General features: G+C 36.2%; 3 protein-coding genes across 4 annotated transcripts; all 3 read left to right on the forward strand.

Moving 5' to 3' along the window:
* Window positions 1-1,187: 1,187 nt before the first annotated feature.
* Window positions 1,188-2,857, forward strand: LOC108474160 (GDP-mannose 4,6 dehydratase 1). The gene has a single exon (XM_017776079.2). It carries the CDS (start codon window positions 1,521-1,523, stop codon window positions 2,640-2,642), a length of 1,122 nt encoding a protein of 373 aa, XP_017631568.2. The 5' UTR covers window positions 1,188-1,520; the 3' UTR covers window positions 2,643-2,857.
* A 1,020-nt stretch (window positions 2,858-3,877) lies between these two features.
* LOC108473771 (uncharacterized) lies at window positions 3,878-8,236 on the forward strand. Of its 2 annotated transcripts, none has more exons than XM_053021555.1 (11): window positions 3,878-4,493; window positions 4,639-5,426; window positions 5,492-5,581; window positions 5,660-6,124; window positions 6,534-6,648; window positions 6,726-6,875; window positions 7,015-7,271; window positions 7,354-7,447; window positions 7,541-7,596; window positions 7,685-7,759; window positions 7,826-8,236. In XM_053021555.1, the coding sequence occupies exons 1-10, from the start codon at window positions 4,259-4,261 to the stop codon at window positions 7,736-7,738; spliced, it is 2,304 nt and encodes a 767-aa protein (XP_052877515.1). In that variant the 5' UTR covers window positions 3,878-4,258; the 3' UTR covers window positions 7,739-7,759; window positions 7,826-8,236. The 2 variants fall into 2 exon arrangements, with proteins under 2 accessions (XP_052877515.1, XP_017631010.1); XM_017775521.2 differs by having other exon boundaries at window positions 7,867-8,236.
* A 9,137-nt stretch (window positions 8,237-17,373) lies between these two features.
* On the forward strand, window positions 17,374-21,516 carry LOC108473578 (histone H1). The gene is made up of 2 exons (XM_017775237.2): window positions 17,374-20,804; window positions 20,889-21,516. The coding sequence occupies exons 1-2, from the start codon at window positions 20,640-20,642 to the stop codon at window positions 21,282-21,284; spliced, it is 561 nt and encodes a 186-aa protein (XP_017630726.1). The 5' UTR covers window positions 17,374-20,639; the 3' UTR covers window positions 21,285-21,516.
* Window positions 21,517-21,931: the final 415 nt, after the last annotated feature.

Genomic DNA, 21,931 nt, shown 5'->3' on the forward strand with positions numbered 1-21,931 from the left:
TTATATGATGTTTGAATTGAATATATGAAATGTATGGATGTTGAAATGAAAGAAATAATACATGTTCTAAAACTACTTGAAAAGGATAAAATCTGTTTGAATATTGGGTTCCAGATGGATATATGTGATTTCCCAAATGAAAAGGTTTCTGCATGTGTTGCAGAAATAGATAACCCGGACGGTTAATCTGACAAAAGCCTTCTCGAGAATATAAAGTGGATAGGATTCGTTCCTGATTCACTATAATACCTCAAAGTGGACAGGATTTGTTCCTGATTCACTATGAAGTGGATAGGATTTGTTCCTGATTCACTATGGTAATTTAAAGTGAATAGGATTTATTCCTGATTCACTATGGTAACTTAAGGCGGATAGGATTTGACCTGAAAAGGTAATCCTGATTCGCTACAGTTACATGATATATGATTCATTATGGTAACCTAAGGTGGATAGGATTTGACCTGAAAAGGTAATCCTGATTCACTACAGTTACATGAGATGTGACTCGAGAGAGTGATTGATGATTAAACGTCCTAAGGGTTATTTCTGAATATGAATTGATGGAATATGGAAATGTACGCTTTAAGTGTACTGTTGAAAAATCCATTGGAACTCCAATGATTCAACGAATAGAATATTAGATATGATACGAGAATTATAATATAAAAAGGATGTTACATGAAACGTGAAAATGAATGCTAAACGATATAAATTAATTGAAATTATTTTGAAAATTTCGGTAATGCCTCATATTCTATACTGGTCTCGAGTACGGGTATGGAGTGTTATAAGGATGGTTTTAACTGAAAAAAATTAAGGGCAGTTTAAGCGTTAAAGGTAACAATTTTTTTAATATATTTTGATAGTTTAAGTATCCAATTGAGTGAAAAAATAGTGATTTAATTATTTTTTAAAATAAAAATTTTACATCCTTAAATCAAAATTAAAGATTAATTGTACAAATTAACTTAAAATTTCGTTTAAAATAATGATATAATATACCATATTAAACTTTTATTACATCATTAACTATGATTAATAATTTATTGATTAAAAATAATAAATCAATAATGTTATTAATAAAATTGTAAAATTTAATCATCAAAAATATTTTAAATCATACATAAAAATCTAGATTTAAGCATTTTATGGTAATGAAGACCTCCATCATCGTCGGTAGTGTTACGTTAAAAAGTCCATAAAATAAAATTGTTGAATTAGCCAAGAGTCCGCTCTGTTGATCAACCAATAACAGGCAGACAATTAGACAAACCCAACCAATCAATTTGCACCGCGCATTTAACTTCTCAAGGACAAATTTGTAAGTTCATAGAATATTAATGCCTTCTTCATTGACCATTTAATCCTCCGTTGTCCCCCTCCCTAAACTGGCTCACCCGACTCTTATAAACAACCAATTGCTTAAACGCACCACAAAGCGCTTCTTCCACTTTTTCTTTTCATCTCAAAAATTGAAATTTCACCGTCAAAGCTTTTTCCCCTCAGGTTCGAGCTCTGAAATGGCAACCGAGAATAACAGTTCCAGGGTCGGATCTGGATCCGGATCTCATTCTGTCAACGGCGACGCGGCTCCTGACCGCAAGATCGCGTTGATCACTGGCATCACTGGTCAAGATGGTTCCTACCTGACCGAATTCCTCCTCAACAAAGGCTATGAAGTCCATGGCTTGATCCGCCGCTCTTCCAACTTCAATACGCAGCGTATCAACCACATCTACATTGATCCACATAACGCCCACAAGGCTCGGATGAAGCTCCATTACGCTGACCTCACCGACGCTTCCTCGCTTCGTCGCTGGCTCGATACTATTCGACCCGATGAGGTTTACAATCTGGCGGCTCAATCTCACGTGGCCGTCTCTTTTGAGATCCCTGATTATACAGCTGACGTGGTGGCTACGGGAGCTCTTCGCTTGTTGGAAGCCGTTAGATCCCATATCGCCGCCACGGGTCGGACCCATATCAAGTACTACCAAGCTGGATCGTCCGAAATGTTCGGATCCACCCCTCCTCCGCAATCTGAACATACCCCGTTTCACCCCAGATCTCCATACGCAGCTTCCAAATGCGCCGCGCATTGGTACACTGTGAATTACAGGGAAGCTTACGGTCTTTTCGCATGCAATGGGATTCTTTTTAACCACGAGTCCCCGAGGAGAGGAGAGAATTTCGTGACCCGGAAAATCACCCGGGCCGTTGGGAGGATCAAGATTGGGTTGCAAAACAAGTTGTTTTTGGGGAACCTTCAAGCTTCGAGGGATTGGGGTTTTGCCGGGGATTACGTGGAAGCTATGTGGATGATGCTGCAACAAGAGAAGCCGGACGATTACGTGGTGGCGACGGAGGAATCGCATACGGTGGAGGAGTTTTTGCAAGTGGCATTTGGGTATGTTGGGTTGAACTGGAAAGATCATGTTGTGATTGATAAGAGGTATTTTAGGCCTGCCGAGGTGGATAACCTGAAAGGTGATTCAAGTAAGGCAAGGAAAGTTCTTGGGTGGAAACCCAAAGTTGGGTTTGAGCAATTGGTGAGGATGATGGTTGATGAAGATATCGAGTTGGCTAAGAGGGAGAAAGTACTGGTCGATGCTGGTTATATGGATGCCCAACAACAGCCTTAATTTACTGTGCCATCCAAAATTTTCTTCTTTGATGATATATTTGGTGTTTAAGAAGAGGGTATTTATTTAAATGTTTAATTTAATTTAAGTTTTATGTATCCATTTATTTCCTAGAAGTTCCTTCATATTGATGATACTCTGAAATATTTTCATTTTGATCAAGGATAGCCTGAAATTTGCTGTTAAGTTTGATTATGCCATGAGAATTCTGGAAATGAATCTAGATCCCATCACTTGAGTTTTGAATGTATGATGCACGTACAAGATCTGATTGAAACTTTGTGCATCTTGTGATCTGTTTTTTGTGTCACTAGATTTGATTGCTAAGTGTCAAAGCAAGACTTCGTAGTCATTGGATCATGTGGTATTTGTCCCAAGAGTTCTACATGTATGGCCTAATAAGATACTAAAAATCAAATATTGTTACCATCATTGTCTGCTTGTGAAGATTTTGAATGATGTCGGCAGGGGGCAACTTTTGCTTTCACGTTACAACTGCATCACGTTCAATCCAAAAATAAATTGTCTATTATCTGTATTCAAAACTTTGCTAGCCCAAATGTTAGTACACTTGCTGTTTTGGGTAGAAAAATAAACACGATTCTCAATGAAGAACTGAGAATTAAGGGTAAAAGAATCATGTCGATGATGAGTCAAAGCTGCGATTTGATGTCGAATTAAGGGTTAAAAATGCAATCTATGCACCGTTTTTTTCTCATTATCTTCTGCTTACTGAACCAATAGAAGAGGCAAAGACACAAACAAGTAACTAAAAGCCTGTAATGAATGCAAAATTCAAGAAAACTTACATGCTAATCTAATAGGACTTGAGCTGGGAATTTTCACTCATTGTAGATGTAGAACTTTAACAATACATGCTTCATAAAAAAAGCAGAGTAGACAGAATTTTTCCCTGTACAATACCATTGAATCCTAATGGACTACTTTGGTAGCCTTCTCTGCAAGCTAATCTTATGTTACTCCAACTTGATTTCGAGTATAATCTTATTTTTAATTTAATTTTTGGGTAAGTAGTGGATATTTGTATCCAACTCAAATACTTTGACCCCTTTGAATGTTCATTTCAATTTTGGGTGCTTTTTTCACTCTTAACTTCACCACAGCAAGCTGTTTGGGAAGTGCAAAATTCATGGAAAATCTCACTGCTATAACTATGTTTCAATCCAAATAAATCTCTCATTTATATTTTTAATTTCATTCACAATTATTATTGTACTTCACCGCAAATTTAAAGGCAGCCTTAGCTCCGTCGTGACGACTAAATCATTTAAAGGAGAATGTTGGGAAGCTAAAAGGCTTGGTGACGGTAAGAGTCGGGTTAATGGGCAACACGACCCGGAAAAGAAATCCGGGTTGCAAAAAGATTATACTTGCACGTGGCAGTTTCTCAGGAAACGACAGCGTTCTAGCCTGATCAGTTTACGGTCGTCTTCTAGTCTGACCAGAACCATGTACCTATTTTGTTCATCAAATCCATTATAATCTTCGGTTGTTTCTTCTGTTCTCATGGTTTTTCCTCAAATTTTTTAGCGTTTTCAAATTCAGTTTACGGCAAAGAAAGCTAAGCCATCTTACTTAACGACTCTATTCGAAATATGAGAATCCGGAATCAGGGTACAGCCGAACCGGCGACTACAAGAAAGACGCCGCCGACGAGGAAGTCTGCTGCGAAAACTTCATCGGGATGTACAGCTGCTGCGGCGGAATCCACGGCTCTGAAAACGGCGGGAACAAAGCAGGCCTCCGCTGCTAAAGCGAAGCAAATGGAGAAAAATGAAATTTCAACTGTGATTATCGACGGCTCTGATTCTAATCTTGAAGGATCAGCAGGTTAGTAAGTACTGCTATATAATTTAAAATTCGTATGCTTAGCTATATTGGTAATACTGTTTGATGATTTTGCTTTTGATGTTGGACTGTGAAATGTTTCTGTTCAAATTGATTTTCCTTTTTATGAATTTTAAATTTGAAATAGTTGAAGAAGTGAAGTCATCACCTGAAGCTACAAGACTGACACCGGAGAGCAAAGCTACACCAGGCACTAAATTAGTTTCAAAGCGAACACCTGGAAGACCTAAACGTGCTGTTTCTGCGAAAGGGAAAGCTGTCTCCGTAGTGAATTCTGAGGGAACAGCCAATGAGAAGGTTTTGGAATCACCAAATAAGGTAGAAATGGAGCACCAAAAGGTAAAAGAAAGAGAAAAAATTGAAGAAACTGGAAAGTCCAAACTGGAGGAGAAAGTACCATGTGATGGGAGCATTGAAGAGTATGTAGCTAAAGAGGATTCACTTCTAGTAAGCGGGACAGATCGCAAAATTGTGGACCTTAATGTAAAAGAAGGCAGGAAAGATAAGTTGAGTGGAGAAGATGTGCAAATGGAACAAGATAGGTATGGCAGTTTCGATGATGAGTTTGAGTACAGTGACAGAGTGGACTTTGGGGACCACGATGATGAAGTACTTGCAGATGATGATGTAGATGACCCTATTGAAGAAACTGAGGCATTGGAGGAGGAGTGCAAAGAACTAACTGCTATTGCAAAAGAACATAAAATTAAGAAAGAGTGTGAGATTTTTGTTGGTGGATTGGATCGAGATGCTGTTGAGGAGGACTTGAGACAGGTTTTTGAGAAAATTGGTGAGGTGGTTGAAGTTAGGTTGCATAAGAATCCGATAACCAACAAGAATAAGGGATATGCTTTTGTGAAATTTTCAAATAAAGAACATGCAAAGCATGCCTTGTTAGAAATGAAGAACCCGGTTGTAAGTATTAGTTATAGTATTTGCTTTGTCCATTCATCAACTAAATTTGACTTTCCAGTTCGCAGATTTGTGGGAAACGATGTGGGACGGCACCTAGTGAAGACAATGACACATTGTTTTTGGGAAATATTTGCAATACATGGACAAAAGAAGCTGTGAGCATATAATGGTATTTATTGCATGGCCATTATCTTAATTTGTATGCTTACTCTTGCTATATTCTTGTTTTACAGATCAAACAAAACCTTAAAGTGTATGGTATTGAAGGAGTTGAGAATATTACTCTTGTCCCAGATGTTCAACATGAAGGGTTGAGCCGTGGTTTTGCATTTTTAGAGTTCTCTTGCCATGCTGATGCAATGCTTGCATACAAGAGACTACAGAAGCCTGATGTTGTATTTGGACACCCTGAGAGAACTGCTAAAGTAGCTTTTGCTGAACCGTTGCGGGAGCCTGATCCAGAGATAATGGCCACAGTAAAAACTGTATTTCTTGATTCACTTCCTCCTCATTGGGATGAAGATCGTGTAAGGGAAAAACTCAAAGGTTATGGAGAGATAGTGCGAATTGTATTGGCCCGGAACATGTCAACTGCTAAGAGAAAAGACTTTGGATTTGTTGATTTCTCCACCCATAAAGCTGCTACAGCTTGTGTAGATGGTGTGAATAATACACAACTGGGTGATGGGAGCTCAAAGGTACCATATATAGTTTGATAGTAATTTCCTTAGCCTGGCCCTCTCTAGAAAACATTTTCTTTTATATTTAGTGTTGTTGCACAAATTTTTTTCTTGTTTCCTTTTTGTTTTTTGATAAGACTGATTGTGGCATAAACCTTTGTTGCACCAGTCAAGCTAGCTAAGATGCTAAGCACACTTGAAAAGGAACCCTGGAATGGTCCTGCTATGATGAATAGATATGATTACACACCACTTGTCAGGCATACAAGTACCGTAGAATACTCATCCTTTACGATGTTTCTAGAAAATGTGTAGCTTGTCAAGAACATCACTAGAACATTATAAAGACATGGCGTGTCACCTCCCTTTTGTGTTTGAATTCCATCAATATATTTTTAATGTATTAAAATTGCTCTTTCTCCTGTAGGCAAAAGTCAGAGCAAGGCTATCGAACCCTATGCCTAAAACACAAGCTATTAAGGGGGGAATGTCTGGTGGGTTTCGAATTGGAAGTGGTGGCAATGGCACATTTTCAAGATTTGGTAATCATTTATATTTTGGAAATAGATATATGTTGTTGTCTGTGCATTTTTGTTACTTACAAATTATTTTCTTATAGGGAGAACCGTTGGCCAGGTTGGACATCGCTTTAACTCGAAAGGTTTCCAACATGGCCGGTATTACCATCAAAATGAACGTGGTCGAACTAGTACAAATGAGCATGACTTTGACAATCGATATTCTGAGTTCCATCGGCAGCAAGTTATGGGTAAAGGTTTAAACCAATTAATTATTGCTCCATCTAGCTTTCTATCTTTAAACTACAGATGCAAGTCATGCAACTTATACAAATAAGGATCTTGCATTGTACAGTTTAGAACTTGACGTATTTAATTACACCAAAGCAGGTGGAAGGAGGGGCTCTTATGGGGATGGTTATCGCACACCCAGTAGAGCTGCCGCATTTGTTAGCCCTTCAAGATATAATTTGCGTAGGTCTTGGTATGATGGCCCTGAAAGGGCATGGAGGGAGCATGCTCCGCCTAGGAGGCAACCGTTTTCTCCTCAACGAGCCTTTGATCAACCTTATGGGGGGCAGCAATATGATGACCCTTATTATTATGATGAAAGTGCACATAGCATGAAGAGGCCATTTTATATGACAGTAAGTGTTAATTTTCCTACCATATCTACATTCTGCTGTCCCGGCATTTGTTTTTTGTTTGAACCTTTGACTGTGCTCTTAGGACCATGATCCTGAATACATGGAGCCTCCTAGATTCCGTCCTCGAATGGATCATCCTTATCCAGAAGTTACATTTCATGAAACCCGCCATCGTGGTGTGTATTTCATTCTGCTAATGTTTCTTTTGTTTGCTGCTCCTGTGAATCTGTTTTTACCATATCACTCATTCATGTGGCTATGTGCTTTAGATCCTCATCATGCAGCTGGTAGTGGTCTCTACTCCCATGATTATTTTGTTTCTGATGTGAGTAATCAACCCATAGCTCCCTGTTAATGCATTTAAATATTCAATTAACAATTTCATGATGGCCAATTATTTCATTTTGTTATAGTATGATGCATATCCCCCGTATTATCGGGATCATTCCTATGGAGGCAGCTACTAGTAGCAGGCTCAAGAACTGTTGGTAATTTCAATTGCTTGACATTATTTGTTTTCTTAAACCGAATACTGAGTTTTGCTAATATTCTAGAAGCTCTTGCTCAATTTGTCTTGGTGGGCCTGGAAATGCAGATGCAGCTCACTGGGAAGGACAGAGGCTTACTTGAAAAAAGTCGTTGAACCTGCCTTAACTTCTTTCTGTTTTCTGTTTTCTTATCCTGCATTTCCTCATGCTCCTACCTCCTATTTTGATCTCTTTCCCCTTTCTATTAACTTTTAGTAGAAAATAAATTATGATATGTCTAGTGTGTGTAGGTGGTCTATTAAGAACTTAATCAAGAAATCATGTACCATGGAGATCAAGGGTTTCTGATACAATTTATTGTGCTGTAGTATGGAAAAAGATTTCCTAGAATGCTAATTTTTGAGATTATGGACAGAACATATTGACTGATGAGCATTATTCATAAATCTCCATATATGTTAAGCATCTGTTTGGAAATTATTTCTTAAAGTGGAAGGTTTCATGCTAAGTTTATGATTCTATTAATGGAGATTCTGAAGTTAAAACTTTAGATCACTATTGAGAAATCGGTGGTGTCTTTTGAAGATTTCAGGAGCTGGATGAGGTGTATACTTTGTATACATGACATATACGAATCATGTTAATATAAATTCTGTTTGGGAGTTTTTTATGGATGGGATTGGCACATGATTACTTGTGGTGATAGTTTTTGATCTTGATATCATCCTTCATCTGTATGAATCAAGGTTGGATTTGTCCGCCTATCATACGTCTAATCTCTTTCTGTTCTTAGGTACTTAAACTTATGTATTATTTGTATCTGCAACTTATACAAAGGTTTATACAGAAGAACTTCTGATTTCGATCCCAACTTTATAGGAGAACAAATCTTCAAGAGGTTGATCTTCCATTACTTTTAGAGAGAAATTTTGGTATTCTATTTACTCGAATAAATCTTTAATTTCCTATTGGGCTGAAACTGAAATTGATTTTCTAGTGAGACGGTTTGCATCTCTCACTGGTGGTGGCTTTAAAAAGATCTTCAGCTTTCGTTTATCTTACTGATAGTGTATTGATCTGGAAATATATTGGTCTGCATGCAAGTAATTGCAGTTTTTGTGGATAGATCTCTGCACTTTTACTTTAGATGATTGAATTGCTAATGCAATCTTTAAGTTTCAGGCATTTCTAAGTGGCCATCAGAATTAAGGATCAGATCATATATGCAATTTAAGAGATCTATTACCAGCTTAAACCACAAAAAGAGAAAATAACTCGGTTCTGTTTCTTTTAGGGATATTAACTATTATTCGGGCTATAGATTGGAGGGGTTTTCCTTCCTTTTTCTTTTTTTTTTGTTTTGTGTGTGTGTGTTGCAGGTGGCTGTTTCTTGTGAGGAGAGAAACTTGTGGAATCATCTCTGCCGTTAAGAAATGGATATTTTGCAGCATTTTTTAAGTTCTATCTGCTCATTCAAGAAATAGTTACCAGTTCATCCCTTAACAATTTGCAATTGCGTTGATGATTTCTCAAACCAATAGTGGGAATTTGCTATTCTCTGCTTATATTGATTTAATTCTTAATAGTTTTCAGTTCTCATAGGTCAATTGCTTGCATCTTAAGTGACAATATGGATGTGTAGGGCAGCTGGTTTAATGTGAATATGAGATGTTTCAGATGACATAAAAGTTGTTTTTGAGGTCAAATAGTAGGTGGAAGGGAAACAAATGACGAAAATGTCAATATAAATGTCTTTACAGTTCATTATGACGAGGCACATTTTACATATACAATTTGTCAGTTACATGGTACATTAGTCTTGTGGTAGTCAGTGGGCATGATGGTTGATAAACACTTTGTTTTGCTTGTTCAATCTGTTGCAAGGAAGATGCTTACATTTACATGATACTGTTAATGGAAGTTTTCCAGTCTTCTAGGATTGCCAATCATGGGAATCTATAATAATTTGAATAATTAACGAATCTGTGGAGTGGATGTAGTTATTGTGTGATCTATTTGCCTTTGGAATATGCCGTGGAGTCTAACATATCGGTTATGGTGGTACGGTAGTTCTTTGCATTTCAGTTCTAGACTATTTTCTGGTTAGTCTGCTGTTTTCTCTGTTGTTTTCGTTTATGGTTGTGAAAGTTCTATTTAGGAAATAGTGGAAGTAGATTTTTGCATGCACTGTTGTCTGGGAAGCTGGTTTTGGATTTGGTGAATTTTTGCAAGTACTGCATTTTAAGTTGCCACAGTAGTTTAGGTTTCCGGACGAGTTGCAGCTTGTCAAATGATAAGGCTGCATTTTTTATGGAAATTTTAATTGTCAACAAGACGCATGTAGCTCCCTTTCTCATCCCTGAAAGTTTGAGTTCCATTCTTGTCTATGAGCGGTGAGTTGTAATAGGAGCCAAACTATTGCATTTATGCATGTTTTATCATTATTATTGACTAGAATCAAGAGATATTAAGTCATTGTTCTCTATATTCTTGGATTATTAAATCTAACAGGGGATTTGGTGTGATTGAAAAATAATAATTTTTAAGTAATTTACTTGGTAGGAGAGTAATTTTTATGTTTGATGTCTGTTAAAAAGTATATATATATTGAGAATGTAGCTTTGTTTTGAAATTACTTTCTTTCAATTATGTTATGTGATCCCTTTGAATAAAGGTGAGAAAGTAGCATCTTCATGTAATTGGAAAGTTAAAAATATACTTTTGAGGTCAAGAAGTTACTAGTCAAATGGTAATAACTTGGGTTCCAGTTCTATTGATATGAGGTTCAAGGTTAGATACTTAGCTCCTTCTCCTCTCCTTTGATTTTGATAGAAGCTTTGATTGTAATTTTTCTTTAAAACCCTTTTGAGACAAATCATTAAAATATTTAATTTTAAATTGATTTTAAGTACTATAAAATTGAAATTTATATTCTAATTTAAATATATATTAAACATATAAATTATTTTAAATTTAATTACATATTAATTTTGAGGTAAGTGTATTTTTTATTTAAAATAGATAAATATTATTTAAAGAGAAATACATTAAATTGTGTGTTAGTTAATAATAAATATAATTTGGAAGTTTTAAATTTAATAAAATTTGTATTTTATTTGATGAGTATGATTTTGAAAATAACATCAAATTCCTAATAAAAGCGTTTAGTGAATAAAATATAATGTAATATTTTTAAAATTTTAATTAACACCTTTTCATTGGCACTAAATATTGTAATTTACGATTTTGACAATCACATTTTCAGCAAGAGTATTTTCAGAAATCAAAGTCCATTATGATTATGGGAAAGTACCAACATCGCTTAAATGTTGAATTGGTTGGGTGTTTTTTCTTAATTTTAGGGCGTAGAAAATCTTCAAATATTTTTAGAAAAGTAATTAAGTCAATTTTTGTATTTAATTAGAGATTTAAATTTTCAAAATATATTAAATAGATTTTTAACTTCTTTTAAAGGTAATTAAGTTTTTTTTAATTATTTGGGTACTTGAACAGTTAAAATGTATTTAAAAGGTTTTTAACTGTTAACTTTAATAGTTGATCATTAAAGTTAATTGTCTCTAACTTTTTCAATTAAAATCACCTTGTGTTACAATCACATCGTGACATATAACAAAAATTATAAAATAAATAAATAAAAGTTATTAAATTTAAATTTTTATTAAAAATAGAAATATATATATATATAAAATGTTGTAAGATTTTATAAAAATTATTAAAAATTATAAAATACATCTAAAAGACCTTTTAATTATTAAATTTAATTGTTAACAATTTTAAAGTTTAAATACCTAATTGAATAAAAAGAAAGTAGGGATTAATTATTATTATTATTATTATTATTATTATTATTATTATTATTATTATTGTTATTATTATATTTTTAAAGTTTGAGAGATTAATTTTTGCCCAAGTTCAAATTCTAATTTTTACTCATTACAAATTTTAACTACAAAATTAGGAAAAATTTGTTTAATTTTAAATTTATTTTTAAGTCCTATAGAATAAAAATTAAATTTTATATGCTAATCTAAAACTTATTTTAATAGTCATATATTAATTTTTAGATAAATGTTGTAATATATTTTAAATATCATTTGAAGTAAGGGATTTAGTTGTAACAGTGTAAAATTAAAAGTTTTACACCTTTTTCTAATCCTTGATCACAATTAAATGATTAAAACATTATTCTAATTAAAACACGCCTTATTTTTATATTTTCTCTCTTTTAAGGTCATCATCATCCCATTACTTAAGAGATTTAACATTCTCATTTATGAAAACATATAGATCAACATCAACATTTGTTAATTGCAGACAAAAAAATTTCTCCCACTTTCCAGTAAAACAATGCAACACAATTTCATTTTTTTTAGGAGAGAAATTCATTATTAATCTATATTTATCTTCCTTTTCAACAATTACCACTCATTTCGCCTCATAGCTACTTCTTTAAAATTATTTGAAGTTATAGAAGCTAAGACATCCATTTTAGAAGGATTTTAATGACTTTTTTTTACTAGTAAAATTTAAATACACAATGATTCTACAACTTAAGATTACTTTTGGCCAGATTTCATATTCAATGTTTCAAAACATTCAAGTGAAAATTCATAAAAAAAAAAACCTTGAGAATTAAATAATTTAATTGGATATTAAAAAAGTTAGATTAAATGGTAAAAGAAGATAAATAGAGATGGATTTTGATGTTGATCTCAAAGTTAAGGGGAGATGAAGATTTAAATGTGATCAAGGACTAAAAAAAGGTGTAAAACTTTTAGTTTTGTATAAAGTGGATCTCTCTTAAAATTATATGTTTGTTAATAATAAATATCATTTGATGCATATAATTTTGAACTCTCATTTTTAGTAGTGCTTGCCAGCTCTACTTGGAGTTACCATTTGTGCTGGTATGTATCCAACAAAATCATCCACATAGGCAGGCAGCTCATGGTATGGTTTTTGTTTTAATGAGATTGCTTATTGTGAGGGGATCATCATGAAGTTGTTTTCTCTTCAACCGCTTTAAAATTATCCTTAAATGCCAGTAGTGTGAAATCATTAAATATTGGACTTGATTGAATTTTGGTAGTAGCAGAAATGAAAAAGAAGGATTGTATGCGTTGGTTTATTTTTTTTTTATCTCAATAACGTATTACATGAACTAATTAAATTAGAGTTTGGTATATTTAGGGAAAACATGAGTGACGGAGTTGGTGGCGATGATCTTGCTCTCAATGGTCGAAGCACAAAGAAAGTATGCTTCAAAGATGGTGGTGAAGGTGAGCCTTCAGATTCAGATATGGCAATTGACTTAGCTCCGGCTATGCCTGTATCATGGAGGGACAAGGTTCTGAGGAAAGGAAGCGAGGGTCTGAGAAGGATACGAGTCTAACTGTGGTGGAAGATAATGAAGATTGGTTCTTTTAGAGGGAGACATTATAAAATCTTCAATTGATGGAGTCCCGTCGATTAGTTTCTCCGATCACATTCAATAGATTCTAATAAAAAACATGGAGTTGACTGTAGTGGTCAAATTGTTAGGTCAAAATATTGGTCACGTCACTTTACATAATCGGGTTAGATATTTATGGAAGACTTCTAAACCTTTTCAACTAATGGACATTGAGAATGGGTACTCTCTGGTAAAATTTCAGTGTGTTGAATATTTCAAAAAGGTTCTTTATCAGGGGCAATGGATAATCTATGGTCAATATTTGATCGTTCAACCATGGACAACGGACTTTAACCCGATGCAACCCTTCCCGAAAATGGTTTTAACTTGGACTAGATTTCCTGGACTTCCAAGCATATGTACAATCAGTGATTCTTGGGGAAATTAGTGGTCTAGTTGGGAAAGTGTCTAAACTAGACTTCAAAATCAGAAGCAGAACAAGGGGGCATTTTGCCCGAATGGTCGTCTATGTTAACATCGATAAGCCACTTATTTCTCGTATTCGGATTAACAGTGAGATTCAAAGGGTCGAATATGAGTCTTTACCGACAATATGCTATACCTGCAGTTGTTATGGGCATGTGAAGGACCTATGCCCTTTCAAAGATGGGTGGCCAACACAGGGGGAAGAGAAGGAACTGATGGAGACAACCTTGACCACAGACGCAGAAAAGTCTGTCGACTCCTCAAGTTTCCACCCCTGGATGCAGGTGGAAAGGAAAATTCGGCGTAATAGAAGGGCGCAACGGGATCAAAGGACCAAAAATCAAGGGCAGGGGATCATAGGATCTAGATTCTCGACATTATCAAATGTTAACGATGGCATTGAAGAAGTTGATGAAAATGGAAAGGTGATTAGGAATGGTCTAAAGGGTCTTTAGGGGTTTCTTTGGAGAACAATTAGAGGTCTCAAGTTAGGGCTAAAGTGGGGAGCAAGAGCTTAAAAGCTATTGAAGCAAGTTCTTCTTTAGTAAATGGGTCAGGGATTATAAACTCGAATGATGAGAGGGTACCAGCTAAGAATGGGTCGATGGATTTGGGTATTGAAAGGGTGGGAAAGGCAATTGGAAAAAAGCCTATTAATGAGGCTGGGTCGATTGTATCTGGGCTAATTAATGTGGAAAGCCTCAAGGATAATTCAGGTGGTGTTAAAGGAATTGATTTGTCGTCTCTTATTCCACAACAGGGATGCAAATGTATAGGCCATATTGGGGATTCAAATTTCAGCTTGGGGAATCGGTTACTGCTGGTGTTATTAATAATTTTTTTACCACTTCTGGTAAGGTACCTACAGGTACTCTGTTGTGTCTTAACCCCATATTTGACGATACGCTTGAAAAGGAAGTGGTTACTAGCCCGAGTGTTTTGCATCCCAGGAAGTATACTACTATCATTTTTAGGGAAATTGGTGATCCCAACATTATTAATAATTCGGGTAGTGCCTCTTTTGTCAAAAAAAACAAATCTTAAACAGGGCTTTAAAGGACGTGGTTTTGGTAATAAATTTGAGCATGGCCGGAATGGGAGGAAGCTCAATAGGGTTATTCGAGAGCGTGGAGACCGTTTCAAGGTTATTGGTTTATCTCGAGTGCCCGTGGCTGATGCAATGAATTCAATGATGGATTTAATTAATTCTTAGATTGAACAAGATTTGAGCAAGGTTTCTTCCAGTATGGAAGACTTACCGGTTAAGGAATTAGGCTCCACTGAGTAGTAAAAGGTCAGTTTTCATCTCCTTGTTTGCAATTATGAATTTGACTATTTTCACTTAGAATTGCCAGGGTTGTGCTAGTGTTAAGTTTCTTTCTTTTTTTTAAATAAAATTTTGAATATAAGCCTGATATTGTGGGGGTTTTTTTGAAATATGAGTTAGTAGTGTTAAAGCAAATATAACCATTGCGAAATTGGGTTTTCAGTATTCACATCTAGTGGAGGCTATTAATTTTTTTTTTTTTAGGTATTTGGATTGGTTGGAAAGATTCAGTTCGAGTAGATATAATGTATAATCATTCTCAATTTATTCTAGTGCTAATGTTTGAGGGTGGATTTTCCCAACCTATTTATGTTGCTTTTGTCTACAGTAGCCCTTATAGCCAAAAACAGAAAAAAAATTTAGGAGGGGTTAAAATTGGGCATTTCTTTCTACAGATATCTTTGGATTTACTATTGGAAACTTTAATACGAAATTATCCTTTGATGATAAAATAGTTGATCGCAGAAATAGTAAAAGGTGTCCCCTATTTGGTGATTTAATAGAGTCTGTTGAGCTTCAAAGGACCATCATTTACTTGACATAGATGAGGAGTCTTTAAACGCTTTGATAAAGAAATTGGAAATGGCGCGATAGTTAACACTTTTCCTAATTGCACAGTTACTCATCTTCCGAAACTGAAATAGGATCACAGGCTTCCTCTTCTGTCCTTAAAACCAATAAGAAGCTTGCCTAAAGGTAGACCTTTTAGATTATTGGCAGGTTGGGTTGACCATCTGAGGTTTCCTGACTTTGTCAGAGATAACTGGAAAATCGATGGGAATATGATGGACTTTATTGCTCAATTTACCTCTAGTATAAATCCTGTAATAAGTCTGTTTATGGTCATCTCGGTGTTCGTAAAAAATAACTTTTGAGGAAGCTCTCACGTATTCAAAAGGATATAGAAAGCACAAGTTTTGACAGTCTAGCTTGTTAGAAATGAAAGTAAGAGATGATCTAAAAGGAGTTCTTCATCATGAGAAATTACTCTGGAAGTAGAAAGCTAAGTGCGATTGGTTGAGTTTAAAGGACCGTAATACCACATTTTTTCACAAACGCACTTTACAGATAAGGAAGCATAATCAAATCTCGGCTCTTAAAAATGAGGAGGGTGAATGGATCTTTGATGAAACCATTTAACAATAGTAGGTGATTACTTTTTTCCAAAAATTTTTTGGGGAACACCCCACTAGAATGAGAGATCTGCCACCTAATAATTTTTCAAAGCTTGAGTTTAGTGATATTCTCTTTTTGGGCAAGGCGATTTTAAGGAATGAAATCGAGAAAGCTTTATTCAATGTGACTCAGTTAAAAACATCTAGAAGTGACGGGTTTTATGCTTTTTTTCTTTTAGAGCCAATGGAATATAGTTAGAGATGTTGTGTGTGAGTGGATTCAAAAGGTTTTTGATAGACAAGCTATTGATTCAAACTTGAATAACACTCTAATTGTCCTTATTCCAAAGAGCAGTAGTCCTAAGAGTTTTTCCCATTTCAGACCAATCAATTTATGCACGGTCCTTTACAAATTAGTTATGAAGGTGATTGCAAATCGCTTTAGAGTTGTTTTTCCTAAGATCATAACTCTAGAGCAAGCAAGGTTCACAATCAGAAGGAACATCATGAATAATATCATCGTTGTACAAAAAATTATCCACTCCATGAGATGTATACAAAAGTGTAGGAAGTGGATGACAATGAAATTGATCTTGAGAAAGCTTACGATAAAGTCAGTTGGGAGTTTATTGACGCCTCATTGAAAGCTGCAGGTATACCTGATTTCCTTTGTAATGTTATTATGTCTGTCATCTCTGGTTCTTCTATACAGGTCTTATGGAATTGGACCCTAACAGAAAAGTTTTGTACCATAGAGGTATTCGTCAGGGGTGTCCTTTGTCTTCATAGCTTTTTGTCCTATGTAGGGAGTGACTTGGACATAATATCAAAGTATTAGTTAATTCAAGAGAATGGAGTGCCATCCATATTTCTTGGTCAGGTCTAGCATTGTCTCATCTCTTTTTCTCCGACAACTTAGTTATATTTGGGCAGACATATATTGATTAGGCTAGGAGAATTAAGGATATCTTGGAGGAGTTTTGTGGAGTTTCTTGTCACAAAATTAATGTGGAAAAGTCAAATGTATTTTTCTCTCATGCAGTTTACGAGCAAACTAAAGAAAGGCTTAGAAGAGTCCTTGGTTTTCAAACTGTGTCAAATCTTGGAACCTACTTGGTGGTGCCTCTTTTTCACGAAAGGGTAACCAATAGTTTACTAAGGTTTGTAGTCGACAAAGTTCGGAATAAGTTGCAACATTGGGATGCTAGAAAACTTTCATTAGCAGGTAGAGTAACACTAGCCTAATCTGTTTTGCTCTCTATTCCCAGTTACTTCATGCAATCTATGATGATTCCTGTTGAAATATGCGAGGAAATTGAGCACATTGCCAAGAGTTTTATTTGGGAATCTTCTAGCGTGGGGAAGAAATTGGCGCTGGTAAGCTGAAATTCAGTTTGTTAGCCTAAGACCTGCGGAGGCTTTGGGATAAGGCAATTGAGAGACCACAATACTTCATTTATGTTCAAAATTGGGTTTAATGTGGTAGCTAATCCTTCATCCTTGTGGTTAGAATCCTCCGGTCAAAGTATGGAATGAAGGAAGGTATACCTGACAATATTGAACGAAGAAAATGCTTGTTCTTATGGCGTGCCCTCTCTAATATCTGGCCTTTATTAAGAGAAAACTTATACGGGTCTATTGGCGATGGTAATGAGATCAGATGTTGGCAAGATCCATGGGTTCCGGGTGTTGGACCTTTGGTTAAATAGATTTCATCTCATGGTCATCTCGATTTAGAGTGTACCCTTAAGGAGTTGGTCACAGAAAGTGGAGCTTTAAATCTTGATCTTTTCCCTTTTTGGACTAAAGAGACGATTATTTAACGCATTGTAAGTATTCCTCCACTGTATCCTACGCCAAGTCTTGATAAGATTGTTTGGATGGGCACTTATTAGGGTTCTTTTCCCCTTAAGAGCACTTATTGGAAGTTAAGGGAAATGGCATGGGATCCAAAAGACGTAACTTGGAACATCCCGTGGAAATTCTAAGATCCCCAAAGAGTCAGGTTTTTTATTTGGCTAGTGCTGAAGCAAAGGCTGTTAACAAATGTGGAAAGGATGATGAGAGGTATTGGAAATGGTGGATCTTGTACACTGTGTGGTATGGAATCTGAAGACACTTTACATGCGATTTGAGATTGTGTTAAGGCTAAAGAGGTCTGGCTGCAGGTAATCCTTATAGAGAAACAAAGGGGGTTCTTTTCAGGTAGCTTACATGAGTGGTTTGCGAATAATTTGCCAAATAAACAGGGGCTGTCGTTATTCTTTTCCAACGGCTTCAAATGAAGTAGGTGAGGAGAAAAGAATTTGAAGGTTGTAGACCAGGGATTGTTGTTCAATTTGTCAGAGAACCGCCCTGTCAAGGCGGAAGTTGCGGGTTCAAGTCCCGTCAGTCCCGACCTATGATCCGAGAAAGATATATCAATTCATCTCTCCGGGGAGAGAAAGAGTTGGATCTAATTTCCCAGCCTTCTTTCGTTTCGCATTTCTCATCGGACAAAGAAAGTCAAGGAATGGTTAAGTCAAACATTCCTGTCTTAAGCCAATCCCTCCTGCCTGGTAGGTGCAATCAGTATACGAATACCGTCCTTTCTACTGCGACCAGTAAGGGTGATGCGCTAAGGAATTGAATCAAGAAAGGAGGAATGCCTTTCTATTCGGACTTCTCAGAAGCGGGTTTAGAATCAATCCCATCCGCCCCAGGGACAATAAGAGGTCAATCAGGTTAATCCCTCTCGCCAAGACTAGTTGTCTTAGAAGGAGTTGCAACCTAAAGGGCTATTCCTGATCTTTCCTGTGATTCAATCGATTCCTAAGAACTTACCTTACCTCTCGCAAGGAACTTCACTTTCGTATAGTTGACTCGAATCGAATGCACTCTTAGAAGGAAGAATTGGATGTGCGCAGAGCATTCATCTAAAAACAGCATTTCCGACATTCACCATCAAAAGGGCGATCTCACACTAGCACTAGGATCTGTCTATGCTTGGACTGATTGGACGAGCATCTGCTTTTCGGCATATCGATACTTCTTCTTCCTCAGCGACTTGGAAATAGCATGATTCCACACGGGCAAGGAAAGGCAATGAATATTGTTTAGATACCCCACTCAAAGCAAGGATCGGAAGAGATGAGTTATGGATGTGGAATGGAAAAGTCGTTTTGGCCTCCTTGCATGGCATATATAAAAGAACATAAATCTCTTTATTTTCCAAGGTATGTAACGTAGTGCTAATGAGATTATCAAAATATCTTATAACTGGGCGAAGCAATATAGATTAGTACAAAACAAAAGTCTACTTAAAAAGTCAACAAGTAAGGATGGAGATTCCTTGGAAGGATAAATGGGTTCAACTAAATACAGATGGTGTTGTTAAAATGGGAACTGGTAATGCTACTTTTGGAGGAGTCTTGCGAAATCATGAAGGTAAATGGATTTTAAGCTTCAATAGATGTTTGAGGAAGTGCTTAGTGTTCAATGCAGAATTATGGGGAATCTACATTGACTTGTTCATTTTGTAGAGTCGAAATTATGAGAGCGTGTTGATTTAAACAAATACTGTGGAGGTTGTTATAGCTATTCAAGACTCATTCAGGAAATCCTCGAACTCTGCTTTGATTAGACAAATTCATCAACTGTTGACGAATATTGAACAATGGTTTCTGAATTATGTTCTTAGAGAGTAGAATAAAGATGCCGATTGCGTTACCAGAATGGCTTTTGATAGCGAGGAAGGCTTGGTTTTATTCGAAGAAGTGCCACGGGAGATTCCATTTGCTTTAAGTTAATGTAATGTAATGTTTATTTTTTTACACCAAAAAAAAAATAGAGTTTGGGAAAGATGAGCCAATGAAATAATTAGGTTAAAAGTTAGTTTAGAGAGTAAATTTAACTAAAATTATGCTTGGAGTTGTCAATAAGGAGTCAGCATTGGTGAGAGTTGAAGTTTTTTCTTTTTTCTGTTGGTATACATCCGACAAAATCATCCAATAGCCCATTCTTTTGTTAACGACATTGTTAATGGTGAGGAGATGTGAAGGAAGAAAGAATGAAGAGAACTGTTTGTCTTCAACAGCTTCAAATTACCCTTAAATTCTGTCCATTTCACTTCCTTTAAATCACATTGTAATAACCTCTCTATTAGCTTTAATCTGACTAAATTTTCATGTGAAAAATCAGTGGTAATCCCCATTAACAAAAGCTATAAAAATCACTCAGAAAACACACCCGATCAGGAGTAACCAAAAACAAAACCAAAACCTGGCCTTGCTTTCACACCCAATCCCAAAGCGGCTGCGAACATCTTAATCCCTTTTGGGCACTATAAATAGCCGACTATATTAACGCTTCGATTTCATTCCGCGTGTACGCCTCGATGATTCTTATTCCACGTTGGCAATCCCCAGGTCTCTTGAAAAACCAATCCTAGAACGCCACTCTCTTTTGACATAGATCCCGACCTCGCTATAAATTCTCCTTCCTGTCATTTCCACGGGGCATATCAAAGCAAAACCGTTTTTATTGTCACCGTGATCATTAATGGCCACCGCTGAACCTGAAGTTCCAGTCACTGAGCAGCAGCAGCCGGCGGCAGCAGAGGAGCCAAAGCCGGCGGAAAAGCTTGTGAAGGAGAAGAGACCCAGAGCTCCAAAGGAGAAAAAGCCTAAACAACCCAAATCCGCAGCACATCCTCCTTATTTTCAGGTACTCACTTTTTTATTTTTTAACATCGTTTGTGTGGGTTTTTTTTTTTTTTGTTAGTTAAATTAAGAGTGGAGTGTTGTGCAGATGATCAAGGAGGCGCTTTTGGCTTTGAAAGAGAAGAGTGGATCAAGTCCGTACGCTATAGCGAAATACATGGAAGAGAAGCACAAGGCGGTGCTTCCAGCGAATTTCAGGAAAATCTTAGGTCTTCAGCTTAAAAACTCAGCTGCCAGAGGCAAGCTGATAAAGATCAAGGCCTCTTACAAGCTCTCCGAAGCCGGCAAAAAAGAGAGAGCCCCTGTTACGAAAGCTAAGACGGAGAAGAAAGCTAAGCCAGCTTCGAAGCCGAAGAAAGCTGAGGCGACAAAGAAGCCAACAAAGAGAGTCGGGGCCAAGAAGAAATCAACTCCAGCAAAGCCGAAGCAGCCTAAATCTATCAAGTCACCTGCGGCTAAAAAGGCCAAGAAGGCGGCTGCTTAGAACAAATGTGTAGGAAGTCACTTTAGGTTTTATATGTAATCAGTAACTTATCTTTGTGAATACATGGATGTTAGTTCGGTGCTTGTGTTAAGGAAATAGTGGGGATGGTTGTTTGATCTTTTGATCTGCAATGGAGAAGTGACTTTTTTGGTATGTATGAATAACGTAGAATGGCCAGACTGTTGTGAATCCCCGTCTAACTGTGTTGAAATGGAAGTTAATGTTGGAGGAATACCATGACCACAATATTCTATATGTGATGATTGATACTATCTGATTGAATTACGTTACAACCGATGGATGGGATAGTCTCTGTTTTGGGGTTAAATGGGTGGAATAGGAATACAGTGGAGATGGTGATGGGGCTGACATGGTGGACTATTAGTGGGCTTGCATTCTGTTTGATCAGGTCTCTTTTTATTATCTCGAAAGACGTATATCTTAGTTAAAAAAAAAAACTTGAAGAATTAACAATGTTATGAATATGGTCAGGATAATTCATGTCAAATTCTAAGTTATAACACTTAGAAAAGATCAATTTGGTTAATTTATTACGACACGAATGTTTATCTTATTATGTGAGTGGTTTAGGGTCTTTTAAATAATCCAATTTTTTAACAATCTTAAGGTGTAAAACTCAAATTTTT

This window comes from Gossypium arboreum, chromosome 11 (genome assembly GCF_025698485.1).
Source record: "Gossypium arboreum isolate Shixiya-1 chromosome 11, ASM2569848v2, whole genome shotgun sequence".
Classification (NCBI taxonomy): Eukaryota; Viridiplantae; Streptophyta; class Magnoliopsida; order Malvales; family Malvaceae; genus Gossypium; species Gossypium arboreum.

Bases quoted from the DNA above. Each gene is read 5' to 3' on its own strand.
- LOC108473578 (XM_017775237.2), top strand. From the start codon at position 20,640: ATGGCCACCGCTGAACCTGAAGTTCCAGTCACTGAGCAGCAGCAGCCG. The intron at 20,805-20,888 runs GTACTCACTTTT...AGTGTTGTGCAG, and splicing joins CACATCCTCCTTATTTTCAG to ATGATCAAGGAGGCGCTTTT.
- LOC108474160 (XM_017776079.2), top strand. From the start codon at position 1,521: ATGGCAACCGAGAATAACAGTTCCAGGGTCGGATCTGGATCCGGATCT.
- LOC108473771 (XM_053021555.1), top strand. From the start codon at position 4,259: ATGAGAATCCGGAATCAGGGTACAGCCGAACCGGCGACTACAAGAAAG. The intron at 5,582-5,659 runs GTGAGCATATAA...CTTGTTTTACAG, and splicing joins ATACATGGACAAAAGAAGCT to ATCAAACAAAACCTTAAAGT. The intron at 6,876-7,014 runs GTAAAGGTTTAA...ACACCAAAGCAG, and splicing joins CCATCGGCAGCAAGTTATGG to GTGGAAGGAGGGGCTCTTAT.